The sequence below is a fragment of the Centropristis striata genome, chromosome 12 (assembly GCF_030273125.1).
Source record: "Centropristis striata isolate RG_2023a ecotype Rhode Island chromosome 12, C.striata_1.0, whole genome shotgun sequence".
Classification (NCBI taxonomy): domain Eukaryota; kingdom Metazoa; phylum Chordata; class Actinopteri; order Perciformes; family Serranidae; genus Centropristis; species Centropristis striata.
Genome location: NC_081528.1, coordinates 13,190,569 through 13,212,798, shown reverse-complemented (window position 1 = coordinate 13,212,798; position 22,230 = coordinate 13,190,569). Strand labels below are relative to the sequence as shown.

At 39.5% G+C, this 22,230-nt stretch overlaps 1 protein-coding gene across 1 annotated transcript in view; it reads right to left on the bottom strand.

Annotated features, from left to right (window-relative positions):
- si:dkey-237h12.3 (teneurin-3) overlaps positions 1 to 21,825 on the bottom strand; it is a 147,634-nt gene extending 125,809 nt beyond the window's left edge. Inside the window, exons 1-3 of the mRNA XM_059345535.1 lie at positions 21,252 to 21,825; positions 6,630 to 7,100; positions 3,969 to 4,244 (exon numbers count right to left, since the gene is read on the bottom strand). Coding sequence (XP_059201518.1) covers positions 3,969 to 4,244; positions 6,630 to 6,903 — 550 coding nt within the window. The 5' untranslated portion in view covers positions 6,904 to 7,100; positions 21,252 to 21,825. The remainder of the gene's footprint in view (positions 1 to 3,968; positions 4,245 to 6,629; positions 7,101 to 21,251) is intronic.
- Positions 21,826 to 22,230: the final 405 nt, after the last annotated feature.

The following is a 22,230-nucleotide window of genomic DNA, read 5'->3' as shown; positions in this document are numbered from 1 at the left end:
TTTAAAAGGAATTTTAAACCACAATGGGTTGACAAAATTGCATTCCATCTATTACATCTATACAGAGGAAAAAATCAATTGTACAAGAAAAGCAAGAGTGCATGGTTCAGTTAAACAAATTCCGCACATTTCAGTGACAGCTGCTCGCCTGCGTGGGACTTAAATACCCAAGGACGTCAAGTGACACATTCTAACCCTTGCGGTAGCAATAATGCTTTAGTATAGACCGAGGTCACCTTATGAAACCAGATTTCTGCGTCTTGGAATTCCGTCTGTAATTAGTGTTTGAAAAGCAGGTCATTTATATCCTCCTTCTCTCATTAAAAATACAGGGACATTTCAAACACATTTTATCCATTGAATTTGCAAATTAAAAAAGGTTACAAATTATTTAAAAAAAAAAAAAAAAGATTAGAAATTTTACTGGGGCACCAGTAATTTCAATACATTTTATAACTAAATATGAATGCACTTCACATCATGCAGATGTAATTAATGAATTTCATGAAATTGCATTATACTGTTGCTGTGCAAATGGGGCTATAGTTGATTTTTTTCTCTCCTAATCTTCAGCACTTAATGTGCTTTTAAAAATTCTGAATGAGCAAAACTTTAAGAAGTTAACTTGCTAAAAATTCACAATTTGTCTCACTCCAACTGCAGAGTGCAAACATTTTTTTTAAAGTCAGGGTGCCACTTATAGCACAGTTACGCTCCCTACAGACATGAAGTTCCAACACTATGCAGCTGGTACATGTCACAGCCATAATGGATCAGAAAACAGTAAGTGAGCAAAGTGTGTGTGTGTGTGTGTGTGTGTGTGTGTGTGTGTGCGCGTGTGTGTGTGTGTGTGTGTGTGTGTGTGTAATATATATATAACATGGGCATGTATGCGTGGGTGTGTGTTAGCATATGTTGAGCTATCACTGTCAGGTATAGAGAAGTGAGCAATTAAATAATTCTGCATGAAGGAAAAAAACATTCTATTTTTTATAATTCACATACGAACATACACATACAAAATATACACAGCACAAAATCTATATATATATATATTTATTTTTTTTCAGATTTTTTTGTTTTGTTTTATGTGATTCATGTGATTTGCAGGGAAATACATTGCAGGGAAATTAATAAAATAAAATAAATTAAAAAATATATAATTGATGTTATAGAGAAATAAAAGATCTGTGAGGGAAAGAGGGTTGTATCATCCTGCTGAGATATACAAAGGACTTCTTAGAATCTCATGGACATTCTTACAACTAGAAAACCAATAAAATGGATGCTTTAATCAATCAATTTTGTTTCAGGGGATTCTATCACTGACAGGGGATTATCTTAAGTGTAAAATCAATGGAAGCTGCTCAACTCTTCTTTCTTTCTCAATTACAAAAAAAAAATCTAACAACTTAATGCGTCATAAATGATGTTAATGTTTTGGGGCACTGTATTGCAACAAGGGGCTTGGCTTAAAAAAAGAAGCTAAAAACAAACAATTATTACAACAAGAGAAATATAAATGGGGAGAACACTCTTAAAAATCACTGGAGTGCACAGAGCTGACAACTCTTTTACTAACTGGGTCCTCTCCATTCCACAGAAATTGAAAAATATACTTCAGTCAACGTTTTGGTGCCAAAATACAAATGTATCACTTCAGAAAACGACCACTCTGACTTGTTTGTACTCTTGTCTCTGTGGCTGCACTCAGCAGATCACTTAAAGCTGCAGATCGACAAGATGACCACTCTAGCTTCATTTTTAAAAGGTGGACCTCTTATTCTCGGATCACGAAGGTTAACATTTGCAGATGCCGCGCTCTGTGAATGTGCTGAGGCTTTGGTACTTGTCTGTGTCGAACACTCTGTAGAACAGAGCGAATTAGAATGAAATATTGACTTCATTTATGAATAAGTGGGGCTGAACGGCCCCTTGTCGGAGCTTCTGCATGCATATTCAGTTGATGGAAACCTTTGGATGGGTCATTTCTCTTAGCTGCTTCATTAAATAGTGAAAGTCAAAAGTGCAATGCCTCCTGACAAAAAAAAAAAAAAAAAGAGACCAAGATCTATAGAGGTGGAACAGTGGGCAAGGTTTTTCTTTGCTCCAGCTCCAAATCTGGATGACAAAAAGGACTTTGGCTCCAAAAATAGTCTAAAAAAAAAAAAAAAAAGAGTTTGAATTTTAGATTAAACCCTGACACACATTGTTCTTCCCTCCGTACGTTTTCAGAATATTAAAATGACTAAAAGAGAACAGAAAAGAGCAAACATAACACTTTAACAAATTAGTTCTTAGATGTTTTTTTGCTTTTGTAAGATTAAAAAGGCCCGGCACCTGGGATAAAGATCTAGCAGGTATTGTTTATTTTCCCTATAATGGAACTAATTGAGACAATAGCGAGTTAGATAAAGTCTCAGTGGGACGTTGTAGTAACTAGAGCCAATCAGAAGCAGCTTCTTGAGACGTTTCCAAAAGAAACTCCAGAGGAGGTACGCCAGAGGGGCTCAGTTTTAGTAGTGGGGGCAGGTGCAGTCGGAGCTCAGCAGAAAACCTATTGAAGCTAGATTATGCGTTGTCTTGTAGATTGGAGTAATGATTGGTGATATGGTTTCCTACTTGGCATGTACAGCAACAAATACGAGTGGAGTCGAGCGCTAACGAGGTGAGGGTTATGTTTACCACTGAGCTTTTAGTGACTCACAAACGTATGCAGAGTATTGGGCCAAAGCAAAGGCCAGGCACTGGAACAAATACATGGGTTTGGATTCTGATGGCATTTTGAAAAGGTAAAAGACTTACTCAGCTCCCCTCCGGAGACAAGCTCACTATGATGAATACTGCCATTAAGAAAATGACTTGTCTCAAATGTCAGACTGTAGCCAATGTTTTCGGAATAAAAATTGATAGCGCACGAACACAAGACATTTTCCTTTTTACCCTCTCTTTAATGTTCTTGCCAGGAAAGTGTAATCAACCCTAATTATTTTAACTGCCTGCCACTCTTTAAGATCATCGGTTTCTTAAAATAATTAGAGCTTTACATTGAATGTGTTTTAATGGTGATGGCTCACACTATGATGATGATGAATGATGCACAATGTCAGGAGCACTCAACATCAGAGACATTTTAAAGCTTTGTACTAAAACATATGAAGCTGAGAGGATAAATTCAATGACAGGAGGAAAATATTACTGGTTTAAAGCATGAGCTAAAAAAGATGCATTTCAATAAAAATTAGAAAGACTGTTGAAAACCAGCACTAGACACCATTTTGAAGCAGATTACAAGATAAAGGATTTTACAAACTGCTAAGTGACGTTTCAGGAGGGAAGGGTAACAAAACAAATGAGATAACATTAAAAAAAACGTGTAATTTAACATCAACAACGCGGAGGTGCAGTTGCCTTACATGCATTGCCGCCATTTGACGCAACAAAGATTTACCCTCTTCAAACAGAGAACCTCAATCCTCTGTCTCAGGTTTCCAGCATGATCAAATTTGCACTTCAAACCATTGTACCCATTTAATCAGCCATTGTGCATGCCCAGTCAACCACTGCAGAATTTCTAAGCAAAATCTCAGGCTGAGGCACACAAAGCTATCTTTGATTATACGCTAGCCCATGGGGAAACTTTATCAAACTCCTTTGCTTCCTGTGGAGAAGGACCAGGTGACTAGGAACTACTCAATCGGAAGGCCAAATTCTTTTCCGCATGCAGCTAGGAATCACGCCTTTGATCCAAAGAAAAGCAGCTGTAAACGCCTCTCCAGACACCAGCCCCACCAATCGCGCTTCCACTCGCTTCCACCAATCAGGGCCTTGTCTCCAGCCGCCAACCATAATCCAACCTACTGCTGCTTTTTCTACATACTGATTCCTCCCCTTTGAAGAGCAATGGAAGCCCCCGCAAACAAATAATGCATTTTAGAGATAAAGAATGCAAAGTGTGCCCTACTCACCCATTTCATTGTCCGACTTATTGTCCATTTCCGTGTCAGTGAGCGTGAGCGCAGAGTTAGAGCGGCTGGAGAGGCATGAATCCTGCCCAGACTTTGCCCCCGTTCCCCATAGAGTCATGGTACGTTCCGGTGATACAGGTTCATGGTTTTCCGTAGCGACCGGTCCTCTGGAGTAGCTGCTGAGTGGGTGGGAGAGGCCCGTTTCAGGGCAGAGCGCCAAGCCTCTGCGAGCCGATGGCTCACAGATTCCGAGTTGCCTCAGCGAAAACGTCTGCCCTGTGAATGACAGAAGTTGTAAAGTTAACAAACCAATCAACAACACGGTTAATGGCCAAGAGCAGGGCTATTTAAAAAAACACTTAACCTAAGAGCAGGGTGGAAGGGGAGGGGGTAATTGTGGAATTAATGCCTTAACAACGTCCTCCCACAGTCATGATCATCTTATCAACAAAGTCAAAACCTTTTTTCTTTTACAGAAATCACAGTGCAGCTCAAACTAGATTTTATAAGAAAGTGACATTTTTAAGATGACCTACTTTGACATTTAAACACCAATGTGTTCACCCTGACATATTAAAAATTAAATAAAAATGCTCCCACCCATTCATTATTTATTGTTGTCAGAAACGGTTTCAGACAAAGCATGTTTCACAATAAATCATTACCATAAATCTGTCTCTACATTTGGAATTACTTGAGGCTCTGGTGTTCACTGGAAATAAAAGAATAGCTTCAGAGACACTGCGGCGTCGAAGCAAAATTAATTAATTAAATTTAAGGCGCAGGAGTATTGCCAATATACAAAAATACCTTGTGTTGGCCTCATTAGGGAGCTCCACAACGAACAAGAAAATATTCTAAATGTTTGACTCACTGCATATCTGTCATATAAAAGCTATGTTTAGTCATCCATGTGTAATATTTTTCTCCACCTGGTCAGAATGACACCGATAGCCAATGTCAGAAATTATTATTGATGTTTTTAACCTGATATTTAAATTATTTAAGCTACAGACATAATTTTATACATTTTTATTTAACTATACTGACGTCAATAACATCAGCTAAGCTTATCTGAAAGCAGAAATATTTAACATTTATTTATACAACAGAAATGTTTGGTACTGTATTGCTATTAGTCAAGGATTTTTAAGATTTCAAGGTCAATGTGTCAACAGTGTCAAAACAAATGCTGCACAATGTAAAAAGATGTTCATGACAATCTGATATTAAAAAAATGTTTTATGTCAAATATGAGTCCACAAAGTGAGTGGATTTTGTATTTCTCCTCGTAATGTCCCTTTGTAATGTATTTCGTGTTGCTGGAAATGGTGCAGAAAAAACCTTTTAGAATAAGTGTACCACATCTGAAAATGAAGAAAATGTTAAAATGCTGCGGAAAATAGATTTCTTCACATTAAAATCCATATCATTTAAAATGATCATTAGATAAAGACATTGTCATACACCATCTCTCTCTCTCTCACACACACACACACACACACACACACACACACACACACACACACACACACACACACACACACACACACACACACACACACACACACACACACACACACACACACACACACACACACACACACACACACACACACACACACACACACACACACACACACACACACAGAACAATGAGCAGCAGATATAGTATCTACACTCATTTACACAAAATATGTTCTCTCTCCACTAGCAGATGAATAACATTAAATCTGACATTTTACTGTGATGATGTAAGAAACAGTAGTTGACATTAAATGCCTGGATTTTTAAAAAGAAATAAAGAAAAATAGCATTCTTCCCACAACTTCATCATAATCCCATTAATTCTGAAATGGGCACCAATTAGCAGAGAGAAAATGTAAGGGAGTAATGGATAGATTTTCTAATTGCAATCTTATGAGCCAAAGGAGTGCCATAAAATAGAATAAACTGCTCAAACTTTTTAATTACAGAAATTAGAGCAGTTTCTAACAGCCAATTAAAGGACAGGGTTATTTACTGAGCATTTTTCCTTATTATTTTAACATCGTCCAGCAGGGTATGAGGATTTTAGAAGGTCAGAGTGGCCCACTGTATCCCACCCACATGTGAGTTTTTCGCTCAAACTTTGAGAAAATAGGACTAAATTGTGCCTGTGTTTGACATCGACTAATTGTGTTTACCACTGTCTCGGATCCTGCCACTGTACGGCTATTTCTTGTCAAACTTGCATAGAATTAGTGGGAGATAAAACTGCAAAGTAGTGGAATTTAGTAAACACAAGAAACAACAAAATCCCTGGATCCACGTACATTTACAATAATGCTTAACTCTGTTAAACGGCAGTAAATGAAGAAGGATTTTGCTGTTTGTCGTATTTATCAGTCTAACAAACTGGAATCTCAGTTTGCTGTTCACATTTCTTCCTCAGAATTGGAGAGATAAAAATGGAGATCCAAAATGAATAGAGACATTTTTGACTATTAATCATACGTTTTGTAGACAAGGTCATAACAGTGATAATGTGGGCTTTAAAGTTAAATATAATTGTCTTCTACTTATCCATGTCAGCTTCAATAGGCAGACCACTTAACTCACATTATGGAGATTCATCTGACAAATGTTGAAAAATCCGAGCAAACATTTGCTCTTGCTAACCTGGCCTGCTGTACTCTGCACTTTCCTTGTGCACCATCTCCTTGACTCTTCCTCCAAACAGCATTCGTGAAGGGTCATGGTCAAAGGCCTGGAGCGTTTCGCTGGAGCTGTAGGATTTCTGAGTGGGTACGCGGCAGGCTCCCTCCTCCTCCCGGTCAGTCGAGGAGGCGGTGTAACGGCGCTCCCGATCCTTGTCTCTCTCGCAGTATCTCTCTCGGTCTCTCTGGCTCTTGGACAGCGAGCAGAAAGGCCGCTGCTCCCTCACCCGTTCCATGCTGCCTGCATGCTGGGGTATCCAACTCCCTCCCCTTCGCCGCCGACGCTCTCCTCAGAGACTCGCCACTGGATTATTTCACTCTTTTCTCCTCCTCCGGTTGTGATTCTGTAGCGATTTTCCCCCAAAGTCCCCTCCCCACTTTTTAACCTCTGTCGGTGTCTTCTTCAATCCATTCAGGCTTCCACCCACTCTACCTGCAGAAAGAGAGAAGAGGGAAGGAAGCAAGGAGCTCAGATAACACTAATCCATCTGCTTCATCTTCAAAAGTACACACTTATCCCCCTCTCAATGCCCCACCCCCACCACTACACCACCGTCCCTGAAACCTCACCCGTGAACTCTTGTCATACATGACTTCCCCTCGTAAAAGAAGATCACCTCCCTATTCTGCCAGCTTTAGCATTTTAACCCAAGTTCATTTTTACTTCATTTTAAAAGTATCCACATTTTTCACATCAAGCTAAATCACTTTTACCTAAACTAGTGGTACTTTCACACAATTCTATTTTTATTACGAGTGAAAAATCTCCTGCCTTTCGATTTCCCCATGAAGATGACCTAAAATTAACACCCAGCAAGTGTCAGATGCTGGTTAAATGGCGGCTAAATCAATACATCACACTTCATGGTGGCAAGTGACTTTTTGACACAATCATATCATGCTTTAATTTTTAATTTTAATTGTAACTCATACAGAATTATAATTCTGACCCATAACATGCATGTTAACCCAGTGTCAGGATGTGCACACAGACTACTGATAATAAGTGAGAGGACATTAAAATGAAATTTGCATATATATTTTAGTTTACCAACCTGTGATATAGTTGACAAAATTGATTTTCCTAAATTATGAAAAAATACTATTTGTCTCTATGTGATGCTGATAGTTCTGGTTCTACTAAGATTTTTTTTTTTTTAATATCCATCTGAAATTATGCATCCGACCCACTACAATGGAAGTGAATTTAACTAAATTTAAGACATTCAAAGCACTGAAAGTTAATTAAGGAGATAAATGTTTAAACTGCACCTTGTAGAACACAAATGATCCAAGTATCCAATTTTATACTCCTATATAGCTCTGACAGGTTAACAGAGATATTTCTGTAAAAATGATATACCGGTACAGTATGTTTGTAATTTAGCAGCCTGTGACAGTTGAAAAACAGAAAAAAATACTGTATTTCTGTTGATATAGTATCTAGCCATGTTTTTTCTTGTCCATATCGTAAAACAATGGAGGTGAATGGAAATGGTGTACCCAAAGCACTGAAACAATACCTTTAAAATTATATACATTTGAAAAATATAAGAAAGAGTGATCTCTCAAGAAATCAATCTCTTTGAACTATTTCATAACAAGTATACACATCTACAACATAGACAGGTAACTTTTAACCAATTATAATGTGTTCAAGTAGGGCTGGGCGATATGTCGATATATCATGGCCTGATTATTGCCGTAACACAGTTCGGCTACTGTTTTGACATTGTGCTAAAAAATTATACAGTAAAATATATATATATATATATATATATATATATATATATATATATATATATATACACACTCCAATCAAAAGTTTTGGGTCACCCAGACAATGTCTGTGTTGTTTTCCATGAAACAAACCATTTTATTTATGAAATTAGTCAGAAAATTATTTGAAAATATAGTAAAGACATTGACAAGGGTAGAAATAATAATTTTAACCTTTACAAATCTCTAACTTTACCTCTAGATGCTCAATCAGCCTGAGGAAGGATCATTTTACTGCTTCTCAAATCAGCACTAAACAGTTTCAGCTGTGCTAACATAATGCTCAGGTGTTTTAATGATAAATGAGCCTTTCAACACTAGAAACGTGGATTAACACAATGTGCCACATTGGAAGACAGGAGTGATGGTTACTGACAGTATAAAATAGATATTTTATAAGAAAATCAGCCGTTTCCAGCTATAATAGTCATTTGCCACATTAACAATGTCTAGACTGTATGTCTGGTAATTTGAAAAAAAATGTGCTTTTCTTTCAAAAATATATATTTCTGAGTGACCCCAAACTTTTGAGTGGAAGTATATATATATATACACACACATATATATATATATATATATATATATATTCCAAACACGTTGGGACGCTGTGTAAAACATAAATAAAATAAAAAGATAATATATCGAAATCAGAATTAACATTTATAGTTTAAAGGGTTGTCTCTGTAACTTTTCAATTGAAAATGTCACAAAGGATGAGCAAATTAATTAATTATTTCTGTTTTATTAACATCACAACATTTTTGGAATATGTGGCTGTGTATATTTTTATATACGATTGTTTTATAATGTCGAGAAATCACGAGCTGAACTGCATTAGGGCAATATTCACGATATTTGGAAGACATGTTACGTACTGATCCTTGCACATGGCACAAAGCAGAAGAAAACCATTGAGGCGCTGTTTTACTAACAAGCCATATGCAGTATAAATCAGGCTTTAACATGCAGTTATTTCATACAGATTAATTATTTATTTAATCACCGGAAACCATGCTACATATAGTGATATATATTGTTTGAGATAATGACCTATATTGGGGTAGAAGATTTTGGTCATAATGTGCAGCGTCTATGCGTTAGCTTTAATTTACTAATAAAACAAGAATAAATGACATGAAGCTGTATTATTTTTTTGATTTAACCAACCATGACCCAGCTTTGTATTAGAATCTCTCTGTATGCACTGAGCATGTGCATCCCATCAGACAAAAACATAATTTATCTCTGTGCATGGAAACATTAGTTATAGATCTCTGTTTAAATCTCTAAACTTGTTGAAAATTCAAAGACAGCACTCTTACAGGTGGAGACAGTGCTCTAAAATGTGGACAAGGGGGATGAGAATGTGACTAATCCGCAAAAAACCCTTGAGTGGAATGCGGATGGGAGCCCCGGTGTGTCAGAAGTGTTTATTACCAGCCATTTTCCACTGCCTCCTGACACACACACACAGCCGTACACACTTGCCACACACCACACTTTCATTTCTCTCTTGGCTGAGCTGTAAGACTAGAGCATCAGACTCCTTCTTTCCCCAAATGAGATCTACTTCGTTTCACATCAAGCATCAAAACCTTCCAATGAAGCCAGGATAGCGTACTGTCGCGCTGCAAGAAAGTACCAGCTCCGGAGAGACTTCCAAAAACTGAAGCAGTCGCTGGTGGAGTACAGGATGCAGGGATAATGAAAATTGTGAGATGTTCTAGGCCTCTTCAACTTATTTTCCCTCTCCCCCTTCTCTCAGAGTTGCTGGATATCATTCTGTTCCCCCGATGGGCTGAGATGCAATCAGTGACACACTCTCTTGTAACCCTGACACTCAGCTCCCAACACTAACCCACACACACACACTTGTTTTACGATGCCACAGGACATCTCACTCACATCTCATCACTTTCAGGAAATTGTACACACACGTCCAGATTGGCAGATTAATGTACAGGATGAGTACAAGCAGACACGCCCAGAAGCCTCCCTGATTACTATCCCGCTCTTCTTTATGGACTTGTAAAGAGATTCGCCGTCTGAGAAACAGCTAATGCTACGAGTCTTACCTCCTGAGCTGTAAGCCCCCCACTACAAGAGGAATTGGATTTGTGTCCTAATCAGCTATAAGCCCTTGAGTGACCAGGCATGTCCCCGTATAAACATTTATGCCTCACTCCGAGGACCTGAAGGTGCCATCTTTTTCACACCTCATCAAAGTGTCCTGCCTGCACACAGGCGATGCACATGGGGACACTATGAGGATACAAGGGAGACATTCATGGTAGTTTAAATTATGTACAAAAGGTCATTGAAGCTCTTGGGGGGATTCTATTGTGTTGCTGCAGGCTTTAAGTTTCAAAGGTTCCAACTACAGTATGAACTTAAAACTACTTTAAACAGGGAGAATAAAAGCCAGCCTTTCTTGCTTTGATTATACAAAATCTGCCTCCTCTACGGAGAGAATGCATACCAATCTGTAGAAGAAAAAAAAAGAGGGGCAGAAAAGTAATGTGAAGATGTGTCTGACTAACTTTGAATTGAGATTTATGTAGATAAAATTCTGACTCCTTTGGTAAACCTGTGGTCCTTTTAACTTTTTTCCAGTATCACACACTGCTACATTCCCTTTTACCTTTGATCATGCTGTTGAATCAGGACAGTCAGTCACCCGTGACCACTCCGTGGAACAGTCGACACTGCAAAATTAGTGTCACACAGAGATCCTCTGGCGAGCCAGTGAGGCACGGAAAAAGACAGTTCATGATCTACGCTGTACAGCTTCACACGTCCCAACGACTCCCATGCCAGTTGAGTACAGTCCCCCTGACGCCTGGTACTGTCCTACACCTCTGCACTTCTTTGAAGCATAAACCATAAACCATCTGTATAATATGGTGTGAAGAAATGGTGTCCAAGTCAATTGGCTCTTCAGGGCAGTTGGAGAGGTTTCAAGGATCGAAGTGAGATTTACTTGTTTCATGTCTGACATTCAGTTATTCATCAGAGATGAGAGCGGGTGTGTTTTATGTTTCTAACAGGGGATTTGGAAAGGATGACCAAAGGGAAGAGCAACGTTTTTAAGATGTCCTGGAACCAATACGTTGTTTTTATTCATTATTAATTAAATAAGCAACTGACAGAGTGTGTTATTCATCAAAAGCGGAAAAGGCCATTTTTGATGCTTTAAGCACGGAGGGTGACTTTCCAGGTACTGCTGATCGATTACTCAATGGCTGAGGATTCATTTTTTTTGTCAACTAATTTAAATACAAATATTATTTATTCTCTGGTCCAAGCTTCTTCAGGGTGAGGATTTGTTGCTTTTTTCAACTCTAGGAACTTGTAACGGCTATTATCTCTAGATTGATTAGAAAGATGCTAGATCTCTGACAATGCTATGAACACAAAAAATTAAAAAGTAAAAATAATCCAACTATGAAACGTTTTGATAATTGTTTAAAATAGGGATGCATGATATATACTCGTCTGATAAAATATTGGTCATTAATGGAAAATTTATATTTTTATGTGGTGTTTCGATAATTAAATTACAGTTGATAACTAAGCAGCCAAATATACAACGCCTAATGGTTTTCACCGAAAGAGCATCTACACACTGATACAGTAGGTGGCGTCATGCAGCTTTAAAGTAGCTTTGCAATCTGCTAATAAACATGAATGGAGTATTCAGTGAATTCACATCTGATCTGACAGATCAAAGCATTTACCTTGAACTCTTCTGTATGTTTGAAAAGTCTTTGATGTTCTTTACAAGAAAAAATAAATTAACATTTGAGGAGTCAGAACTGCTAAGTTAACAATAGTGATGTCAGCTAGATTTGGTTAGGTCGAAACCATGGAATATTAAATAATCCAATTTTTCTCACTAGATCTGTGTCTTTCTTGCCCTCAGGGGTACATAAACAACGGGTTATGAACTTCTCTTTTTTAGATACAAAAATGTGAAATTATCCGTTATCTTATCAGTCTCAGCCATGAGAAGCAGGTAATTATGGGTACTTATTGTGCATCCCTAGTTTAAAGTAGGGATACCAGTTTTAGACAGATTACAGATATGGGTGCTTATATGATAAAATGAAAATAAAAAATAGAATATTTCTACACATATTGTGCACCAATATGACTATGCCAAGGTATTTGTCTTTAACATTTTTTTATCTTTACCATTATATATACATGCATAAAGTATAAAAAATGTAGCAACTGATAAAACAAAGAATAAAAATAAAATAAACAGCTAAATAAACATCAGATCAGTACTACATGTTCATTATCAGTCAATTGCTGATAAATTAAAAAAAGAATACAATTAAAATAAGATAAAACAATATTACTTTTTTCTTAATCACCCTAAATGTTTCCTGCATTCTACGTTCTGGAAAAAAACAAACTGTTGGTTTATCGGGCATATCAGACAACATAGATGCCAAAACCGATATGTGTGTGATAGGCCAATATCGGCCAATATTATCGGCCCACTGATATATTGGTCTGCCTCTAGTTTTACAGAACCTTAAAGCTTCCTCTGCAACATGAAATACTTATGTACTATACTGAAATACTTATGACCAAATAAGCAACAATCAGATCAAATTTAATGAACAGGGACATCAGATTCAGAGGCAAGTTGTAAATCATGATTGGTGCACAGAAATACATGACATCATGTGTCTTTCAGCTGGGCCCCGCCCACTTCAAACCAGCCAGAAGAGCACAGAGACAAAAAGAAAAATGAAAATCCCTCAAGTGAAAAAACTTTTGGAAATAGGAAATAATTTGTTCACATAGGAAGCCATGACTCATAGTAAGACGCTTATTAAGAAAATGTGTAAATCAAGTAATTTATCAAGAAAATATTTAAAGTAATGACTTACTTTTTACATATTATTAAGAACTGCTGGGGGTTTTTTTTTCATTTGAATGCATCACCTTGGGCTGCAGGAAATTGTGGATTTTTTTTTTTTCATATTTTAAAGAAAATAGTTAGAAGTGCAAGCAATCTTTTCTCAGGGCCTTATTTCCAAGATATCTTGGACGTGATAACGAGTTGTTTGCTAAATTAACCTATAAACAAATACAGTGGCTCAAAGTGGGTTGGCACACACTCCTGACTTCAGCACACAAAGCATTTTGCAAAACCGGTGTGGCCACCGCTGACCAGAATGCTGAAATGGCAACTCTTCACTAAGCCTTTGTTCGGTAATTATATTTCCGCAGGGCTGCTGTACAAATCAGCTCAGATCTCCCTGTCGGTGACCTCTGTAAATAACGGTAATAAAGAGCGTACTTGTCGTTGCTGTTGTGTCCCTCCAAGACAATCCACCTGTCACCAAGTGGCCTGGCCCGTCCCCCCCCCACCCCCCCATCTTGTTGTTGGCCATTTGCCGGAGCACAGATCAGACGGCTCTCCGCCATGGGGAGTGGTGAGAGTGGTTGATGGAGCTGGTGAAGATCAGGGCTGGCTCCCTTTAACACAGCCAGCACCTCCAACAATAGCCGCCTCTGACAGCTTTGCATAATTCATCTTGTCGAGTCTCTCTCCCTTTCCTCCTTGACGCTCTTCTCTCCCTCTCCTCTTTCAGTTTCTCTTCAGTTCTTCCTTTTTTTTTTCTTCTTCTTTTTCGTGCCTCCCGGCGCTTGGAGAAGGGGAGAGGGAGAACCAGGGCAGTGTTCCATCAGATGCTGCCTGTTTCCCCCTGACACCAGTGATTTTGGAGACACAGAAGTGTTTGTCTGCAGCACGTTGCCCAGACTCTGTGAATTCTGGATGCCATCTGAACCAGATTGTGTTCGTTCTTTATCGAGGCTCAATGCCTAAATCCCTTGCTGCAACATGAAGTGTGGAACTATTACCTAAAAATACATGACAATTAGAGTCAAGACCATCCCTTTCTGCTCGTGTGATCTGTGTGAGTTTCTAGGTGATCTGATCAAATGCTGATTCCACGTTGTTTAATTGACTTGCATGGTCTTGTATCATGTATAGTAGCATTGCAATTACTATGATTTGATATTTCTCCATCTTTGCTCATATCAGAGACTCCCAGGTAAAGAGACAAAGCAAGGAAAAAGAGCAAACAATATAATGACAGCATTTACTGGCAATTATGTTTCAGTGGCAGCTATATCCTTAGCATACTTGGTGACGGATGAGCTTACTACTCTCAGTGAGACTCTGAGAAAAGATGATGAAATCCTGCTCCATCCTAAGTCTCTTGTCTGAGTGTATGATGCAGAATATTCAGAAGTCGGGTAAAGTGATGCGAATCTCTGATACAGCCACTTCAGATTATTCCACGCACATGGTGCTTGAGGCTTCATCCCTCATAGTTTCAGCACATTTAGAAGACAAACAAAGCCACTGTGACTATGAAAAACAAATCACCATGATGAGCTGGACTCAGTGCTTGCTTTTTTTTTTTTTTTTTTTTTACTTTTCTTGTCTGTCACTGGTAAATCATAGCGGTCAACGTCTAATCCTAACCATTTTATTGTTTGCTTTTTTTGTCTGTGAATTAAATAATAAAAAAAGCATCTGCCAGCGCTGGGATACAACATAATAAGCTGAGCAGGGATGTTTACAAATCCCCCAAATAACCCTTCACCAGTGACAGTATGAGTTATATATTCATTGAATCTTTAGTGGGAAAACCGCAAACACAGCCAAATTCATTTTTTAAAATGTAATTGCTAGGTGTGGACAATCGGAATATAAAAAAGCAGGGTTTTTCTTCTGCAATATCAGCCTCCATCTGAAATGGTAATAGCAGGTTATTCAGTGCATTCATACATACAAGCTTCAGTGTTTATCTGTATCCAAGACTACTAGTATTGAACCCTGCTCTTATCAAAATAGGCGCTCCTGTCCGTATCACACACCCAATTACACCAGACGGTCTTAATTCAATGGGCCACAGTTTGCTATTCTCTCAAATTGGTATCAGTGCAGTGTTATTTCACACGGGGGAGCTAAGGAAGTAATGATGTTCATGTACATTCGCTTAATTGAGAATCTTGCAAGACGGTGTCAACAACTGCCATCTAATGCTTACTCATAATGAATTGACTCCATGGTGTGCAAAAATAAAATCAACTCCACAGACCTGTGGCAATTCACAGACAAATCCATGATCGACCCATTGTTACGGAAATAAATTAAATTGCGGTGATACCGCAGCTGCATTGTAATGAAGCTACAGAGCAATTACAACGCCACGGAGAGTGATTGAAAGAAAGAAATTCATATCTGTCTACAACATACCTGGTAAACAAAAGGGGGAAAAAATGAATTATTGCAGGTGTCTTATTTATTCCTCAACAGTGGTGTCTTTTTAATTACAAATTCTCAATCAAATATCGGTCTTGCTTGACGGTCTAATCTGGACATCGGGAGACGTTATTGTAGCTCCACTGTAGCCCCATCAACAGAGCACTCAGAAAGTGGCTAAAATCATTACTTAAACTACACTTGAAATGCTGGGAGCATACAAACCTGGCTGCCAGATAAAAATTCAAATGCAGAGAGATATTCAAAAGTGCTGACATTGGGTGTCATTCAAATGCATCTCACATGATTGTACAACAAACGGGCCCTCCCTATTTTAGGATGTGCAGGGGGAGACGGAAAATACACAGCGATCATATAATAGTGGCAGACAACTGAAGAGTATGAGGGAAAGTGTCAATACTGCAATGGGAATGCAAGACCGTGGTGCTGCTGTGACTGCAAATCTGACCAAATAGAGACTTTAACCTGCTGTTGCTGTTATGCGTCTATGTAACAGTTAGAAAAGGAATTAAATACTCACTTCAATGATATGTAATTAGAAGAAATACAAAATGCATCCTCACAATGAATATAATTTTTGCACTTTACAGAGAATAATATATTGACTGCTTTTTCTCTTTAGGCTTGTGGTGTCACATAAAAACATTATACATAAAGAAACTGGAGGGTTTTATTCTCTGGTTGTCAGCGTTTTAAGGAGTATGTAGGTCATGATGGTACACTATCAGAATACTGAGAGACTGCAAGCCTTATTAAAGAAACATCAATCTGAAAATTCACCAACATTGCACTGGTTTCTCTACTTCCAATGGTGAAACTTCTGCCCCGTAGCGATTGGCTCAGACTAACTTCTGAATGCACAGCGATCGCCACTGGAAGTCAAAGATTACTGACCTGTATACCATTACACCGACTCTCAGGCGCCAGTTTTATACTCTTCAATGGTCTGATATTCAATATTTTCTTCCTTCTCACCCTGCTGACAATAAAAGACACAGAAAGTGTTGCTGGCTGGCTCCCCGCATGAACCAGCACCACATGTCCACATCATCGCTCTTCGTCATCCGCCAGACCTGCGGCTTTCAGCATCACAGAGGTCGCGTCAACAGAATTATTGAGGCCGTCAAGCAGCTCCATCGACAAGCATAGCTGAGGCCCAACTTCCCACTGGGCTGTCCAGGGGCCACAAAAGACTAGACCTGAAGCCCTTGTCAGGTTCAAGCTATTCTTGGGAACCTCCTCCAGAGATAGTATTGCTTTGTGCAATTATAAAAAAGCTGCAAAAGAAATCTTTCCTAAGGATTTTGACAGGTTAAAGCACCATGAAGGGTAGAAAATGTTTTAAACTTAAAACAAAACTTGTACTATTTTAATGCGAGTGAACAATGCATAATGATGACTTTGAAGGCAAATCTGTTCATGCATTGTAGTTAGTGACAGAAGGTCTTTGCTTTGTAATGTCCTTTAAATATGTAACATTTCCTGACTTTGAATATAATGTCTGTATTTCGCAAACGCCGAACCTACAAACCGCACAGGTATTCACTCAGGGCAATTTTCACAAGCAGAGAGCACAATGCATTTCGATTTTGTTCTCCCTATGACAGAACTAAGCACATTTCTGTTTGGCTCTCCCCACCAGGCTCAGCCTGGCGCATGCAGGGAGAGTTGTACTGTTACAAAGTCAGGCCCACTCCTCAATCTTGCTACTTGGTCTTGACCCAGAAAGTCCACCAGAGCATGCTGAGCCATAAATGTTAATCTGTGGGTTACAACAGTGTGAAGCGGTGCTACTCCCAGAGCTGGACCAGCAGGACGATATCCTGTGGCTAATCGCAGGTGGCTTTCATCTCAGCCTACTTTGACCAGAGAGCAGCAGTAAATGCTCAAAACAAAAACCAAGAGCTGTCATGCTTTAAATCTTCACTCTTCTTGATTCAAGTACGAGCAGATAAAGAAAGGCTTCCGCTCTGCTATAAACAATTACCGCCCTGGCTGTTTCCTCCGTGAACTCCTGCGCACAGAACACCAACAGCAGCCCATTTACACCTTATGTGCACAATGAGATGCAGGCATCAATTTATGTTATGCACAACATATTAGGTCATGCAGTCAGTCCACAATAGCCATGAGGCGGGTATAGTAGTTGTTCCCTCGAGAACGCTGCTCTTTCTCCTTTCCAATCAGAATGCAATGGCAGGTATCACATTATACTGAGCAAATATTCAGTATTCAGGATGGAAAATACTATGTAAATCCATCTTTAGGTTATTAGAAAAATCTATTTATATTCTTAGCTTTTATGTAAGCTCTTTGAGGCACAAATATTAATTTAATAATAGATATTTTTGCATTGGGGGAAAAAGAATATAAATGTGTTTTTACAAAGCGATTTCAAAAGACACCATGATGACTTCAGAGACAGCAGAAAGCACATAGAGTCCTAAAACTGCTCGCATCCATACCATATTTTTTTTCTCCTCGCATACAATGTAGTTAAGGACCACAGTGGTAATGCATCAAGTGCTGTCACTAAATATCCCTACTCTAAGCACATTTCAAGAGCATGCAATCCCCTCCCCCCCAATCCTCGGATGACTTTCAGCAATAATTTGGCAACTTGCAGGAAAAACATTTTTTTCCCCTAATGCCGGGGTAAACTTTGCCGCGAGTGTCACAATATCACTGTGCCAAACCCAAATAATCCCCTGACTTTAGGTCATTAAAAGCAAATATGCGAGTCTGTCCACCGATGGAGGTTTCATCATCCCGAAGCCTGGTTTCTTTACATTTCTAAAGTACTTCAAGATCCTAAATGCATCATGGCATGCTTTACTTTCACACCAACTATTTATCATGATGTCTGGCTATTCTCATGGGAGGAAAGAGAAAATGTACTGAGAGGGAAAACAGGTGAAAGAAGAGTGCAGCAGACAATAGCCAGGCGGGCTGTGTGTTAATAGTAACAGATTAGAGGGCAGCAATTATGTAAAGTAAATATGACATGGAACCGATCCGTCGAGCCCAGGGAACTGTGGGTAGTTTGTCAGGCTGCATTAACCTTCACGTGTTTGCTCTGATGTGTTGAAACAGGCGACTCGGCCACGCTGTTTGCCATATCAAATGTTATAATTCATAAGGTCATCTTCTGAGCCACTGTCGGCATCAACAAGTAATAAGGTGAGATATTCTAGGCGCAGGTCTGTGCATCGACTCTCCCTCCATATCTCTCACATCTTAGAGGAGTTATTTTTACAGAGGGAGAGAAGTCATCTTGATTGCCCCTTAACGATCTATAAAACTGTTTAGGGCCAGTTTTCAAGCCGGCATTATTCCTACAGGAGGCAGTTCTCATCACACAGAATATTAAATTCTCCACAGGAATAATGAAAGGGGAAATTACTTAAGGATAGGAACAAGGAGTGGCGGTGTTGTGTACACAGTTCTTCTAATATTTCTGAAGTAATTAGATGATTTTAAGCTCCAAGCGTAGTAAAAAACCACCTCTAGAATACTCTGCCCTCGGCTGCGTCAGAAAATGTAGTCACCTGCTTTGATTAGTGGGATTAAAGAGCAATGAAGTTTGAAGATGAGGAATTAGGCTAAAGCCTCAATAAGGGGTCACAGCACTAAATGTCTCGGTGCTAGATGTGCAACCGTCTGCTACATTAAAGCACAGTGTACACCAGACGAGTCCAGTGGGTTATTGCTTTTCTCTGTCGAGCTGTGCAAAATGTATCCTGATGTTCACTAAAACACTCATCTAACACTGAGTGTGCTTCATAAAAAGTGTAAAAACACAACACTCTCCATTTATCAGGCAGTCACCAGAAAATTACTGCCATAGATTGTGATGTCTGATTCCGGAAAGTCATTTTAAATTATTATCCATGCCTCGAAAAAAAAAAAAAAAGATAACACAAGCTGTTCTGGTGCCCTACTACCAAACCACATGTTCAATATCACCCAATAAGTGTCACTGTAATGGCACAAGGAAGACAAACTGTTACTGTGGTAGCTCGGATCAGTTTTTCGTTCTTATGTGGCCCTCGACACAGCCGAAGGCAAAAGATTAAGAGAATATCGATCACTTCAAAACAAATTTTTCACAATAGACTCACCAATTTTTCGCCTAACAAAACTAAAAACGCCATTTTGTTAACGAGAATAGAAGTATGTGTTATGATTTGCCTCAACTGCTGCAGTTCCTCAACAGCACTCAGGACCACAGACCATAAATCAATTTTTCTGGACAGATATACTTGTCCTTCTGGGCTATCATGTGGACTCACATGCGTATGTTTGCAGATTGTGTATAGGCTGATCCATTCCTCAGTGAAATCTGATCAATGTTCCTCTCTTGCTCATGCAAAGCACTGAGACAAGTCACATTGTTATATAGCTGAGATACAATAAAAAGGAGGAAGTCAATCCAAGTGATGTCCAAACTGTTTTGCTTAATTAACAGGCACTTTCTCTGATTATAGCACTACTAAAATACAAAATCAAATTACATAGTGAATATTGGTCGTCAGGCAACTGCACCTCTAATGCAAAATCCAAAAGTTGCAGCTTTTGCAGGTGCATGTCTGACCCAAGAGGCTTTGTATCCCTGTGGCAAACATAACCTTCCTAGAGGCCTCTCTCAAAAGCTTCTGATGAAATTTCTCCACCTCCTGCACCTGAGGCCGAAACCGTAGGTTTGGTACAGTTTAGTAAGTGTGTAGGTAAGCACTTCAACACTTAAATTATTAGTGGATTGAGCAGGGTTATCTCTGCAGGTGATTTCTACACCCCGGTGAGGCTTTCAGGGTTTTTTTAAATGGCATTTTGTGTGCAGAAAGATTCACTTATTTGAGCTAAGCCATCCCATTGTGTCAGCTCTTGGTCAGAGGTCTTGAGGAGGACACCGAGGTGAGAGGTGATGGAGACTGGGAGGAAGATTATGTTCTTATAGTCATCGCTGAGGGAAAAAAATGACTTGAATGTAACCTGCAGAAAGCAGCAACAAAACCTATTAATTATCTCCCCTTTCATTTTAAGATGACATTTAAAAAAAAAAAACTACAAAACCTTTGCAAGCCCAAAATTAAAAGTAATTATACCTTATAGAGGTGGCTTTTACTAACTGCATCTTTCTGACGCTTGAACTTTACGTTGTGATGCATTTCTACAAAATTGAAACGGTTCAGAAAGGCGTACATCTTGCTCAACACTTGTACTCATTAAATCAGTAATTGTGCCGATAATCCACGGTGTGTGGATCAAAGTAAGATCTAATTCATTTTTATCAAGGTACTGATGGGAAAAGGGGGCTGGGAGCCCGGCAGGTTTCGGCTCCACGTCTTGTCAGGGGACTCGGGGATATTGCAACAGAGCGTGCAGACCAAATTAGACACCATTATTGAACAAGGAGCACCGACTCTACTGTGTATTTTAATCACGAGGCTGGCATCCATTTAGAGCAAATATTAAGAGCACACTGACCTGCATGCAGCTTCAGCGAGCCTGTCCGATGCAGCGGCACATAAACTTCCAGCGGCGCGCTTTAGTCCAAACTTGCAGGCAGAGCAGTGGGCTGAGTGCGCCGCGGCGTCTTTTCCCTCAACACCAGCGTGTGCAATTTGGCACAGTTGTAATTCTTCACAGACACCTCTCTTTGAAAATTTCCACAGAAAAACCTCTTGGCGTGGTTACACGTCGATATCGTGCGGGAACGAGTCGAAATTGTAGGAGTTGTGCGAGGATGTTGTGCTGCGTTGTGATGTCAGGAGCTGCCAGCTCCGCGTGAAACGTGTCTCTGCTCAAAAAAATCTTCCCCTCGTCCTTCCCCGCGTGCTCAGCTCAGCCAATACTTCCAACAATGCAGTTGTCCCCGTTTTTCAGGAGGTAACACAGTTATGTTTCCTGTCGCCCAGCAGCGGTGCAGGATGTTTGGTTTTTTTGAAAGATGAAAACTCACTCGGTAAGGATGCGGAGGCTCACCAGCGGCTCAGCTGCTCTTTTGTCCGACTTGTCAGCTGATAAACTGCGCATCCCGTCTCTTTTCCTCGGCGTCGCCTCTGGTCTGCCTATCAGCACCGGTGCGGAGGGTGCAGGCCGTAAACACGAAGGAGGGTCAACTGTGACCTCCAGTCGGTGTGCAACATGCTAGTGGATGCACGTGTGTGCAAAATTAGTTCCATTGTTAAAAAAATACTCTCACCTTAAATGACCTTTTTAGTTTAATAACGCCGGGAAAAAACAACTCTAAGTCAATTACTGTTCGAAAAACGACTCCAAAAATTCAATATGAAGCAGTAGAGGAGAATTTACAGCCCCTCAGCCTCCTCTCTCTCTCTCCTCTCTTTTGTATTGTGAAGCTGTTCATTAAGCTTACCTATAGTCTCGCGCTGCCATTTAATTGGCTAACTCTCAAGTCTACGGTTTCTCACCTTCAGTCTGACAAAAGGAACGGCAAATGCAG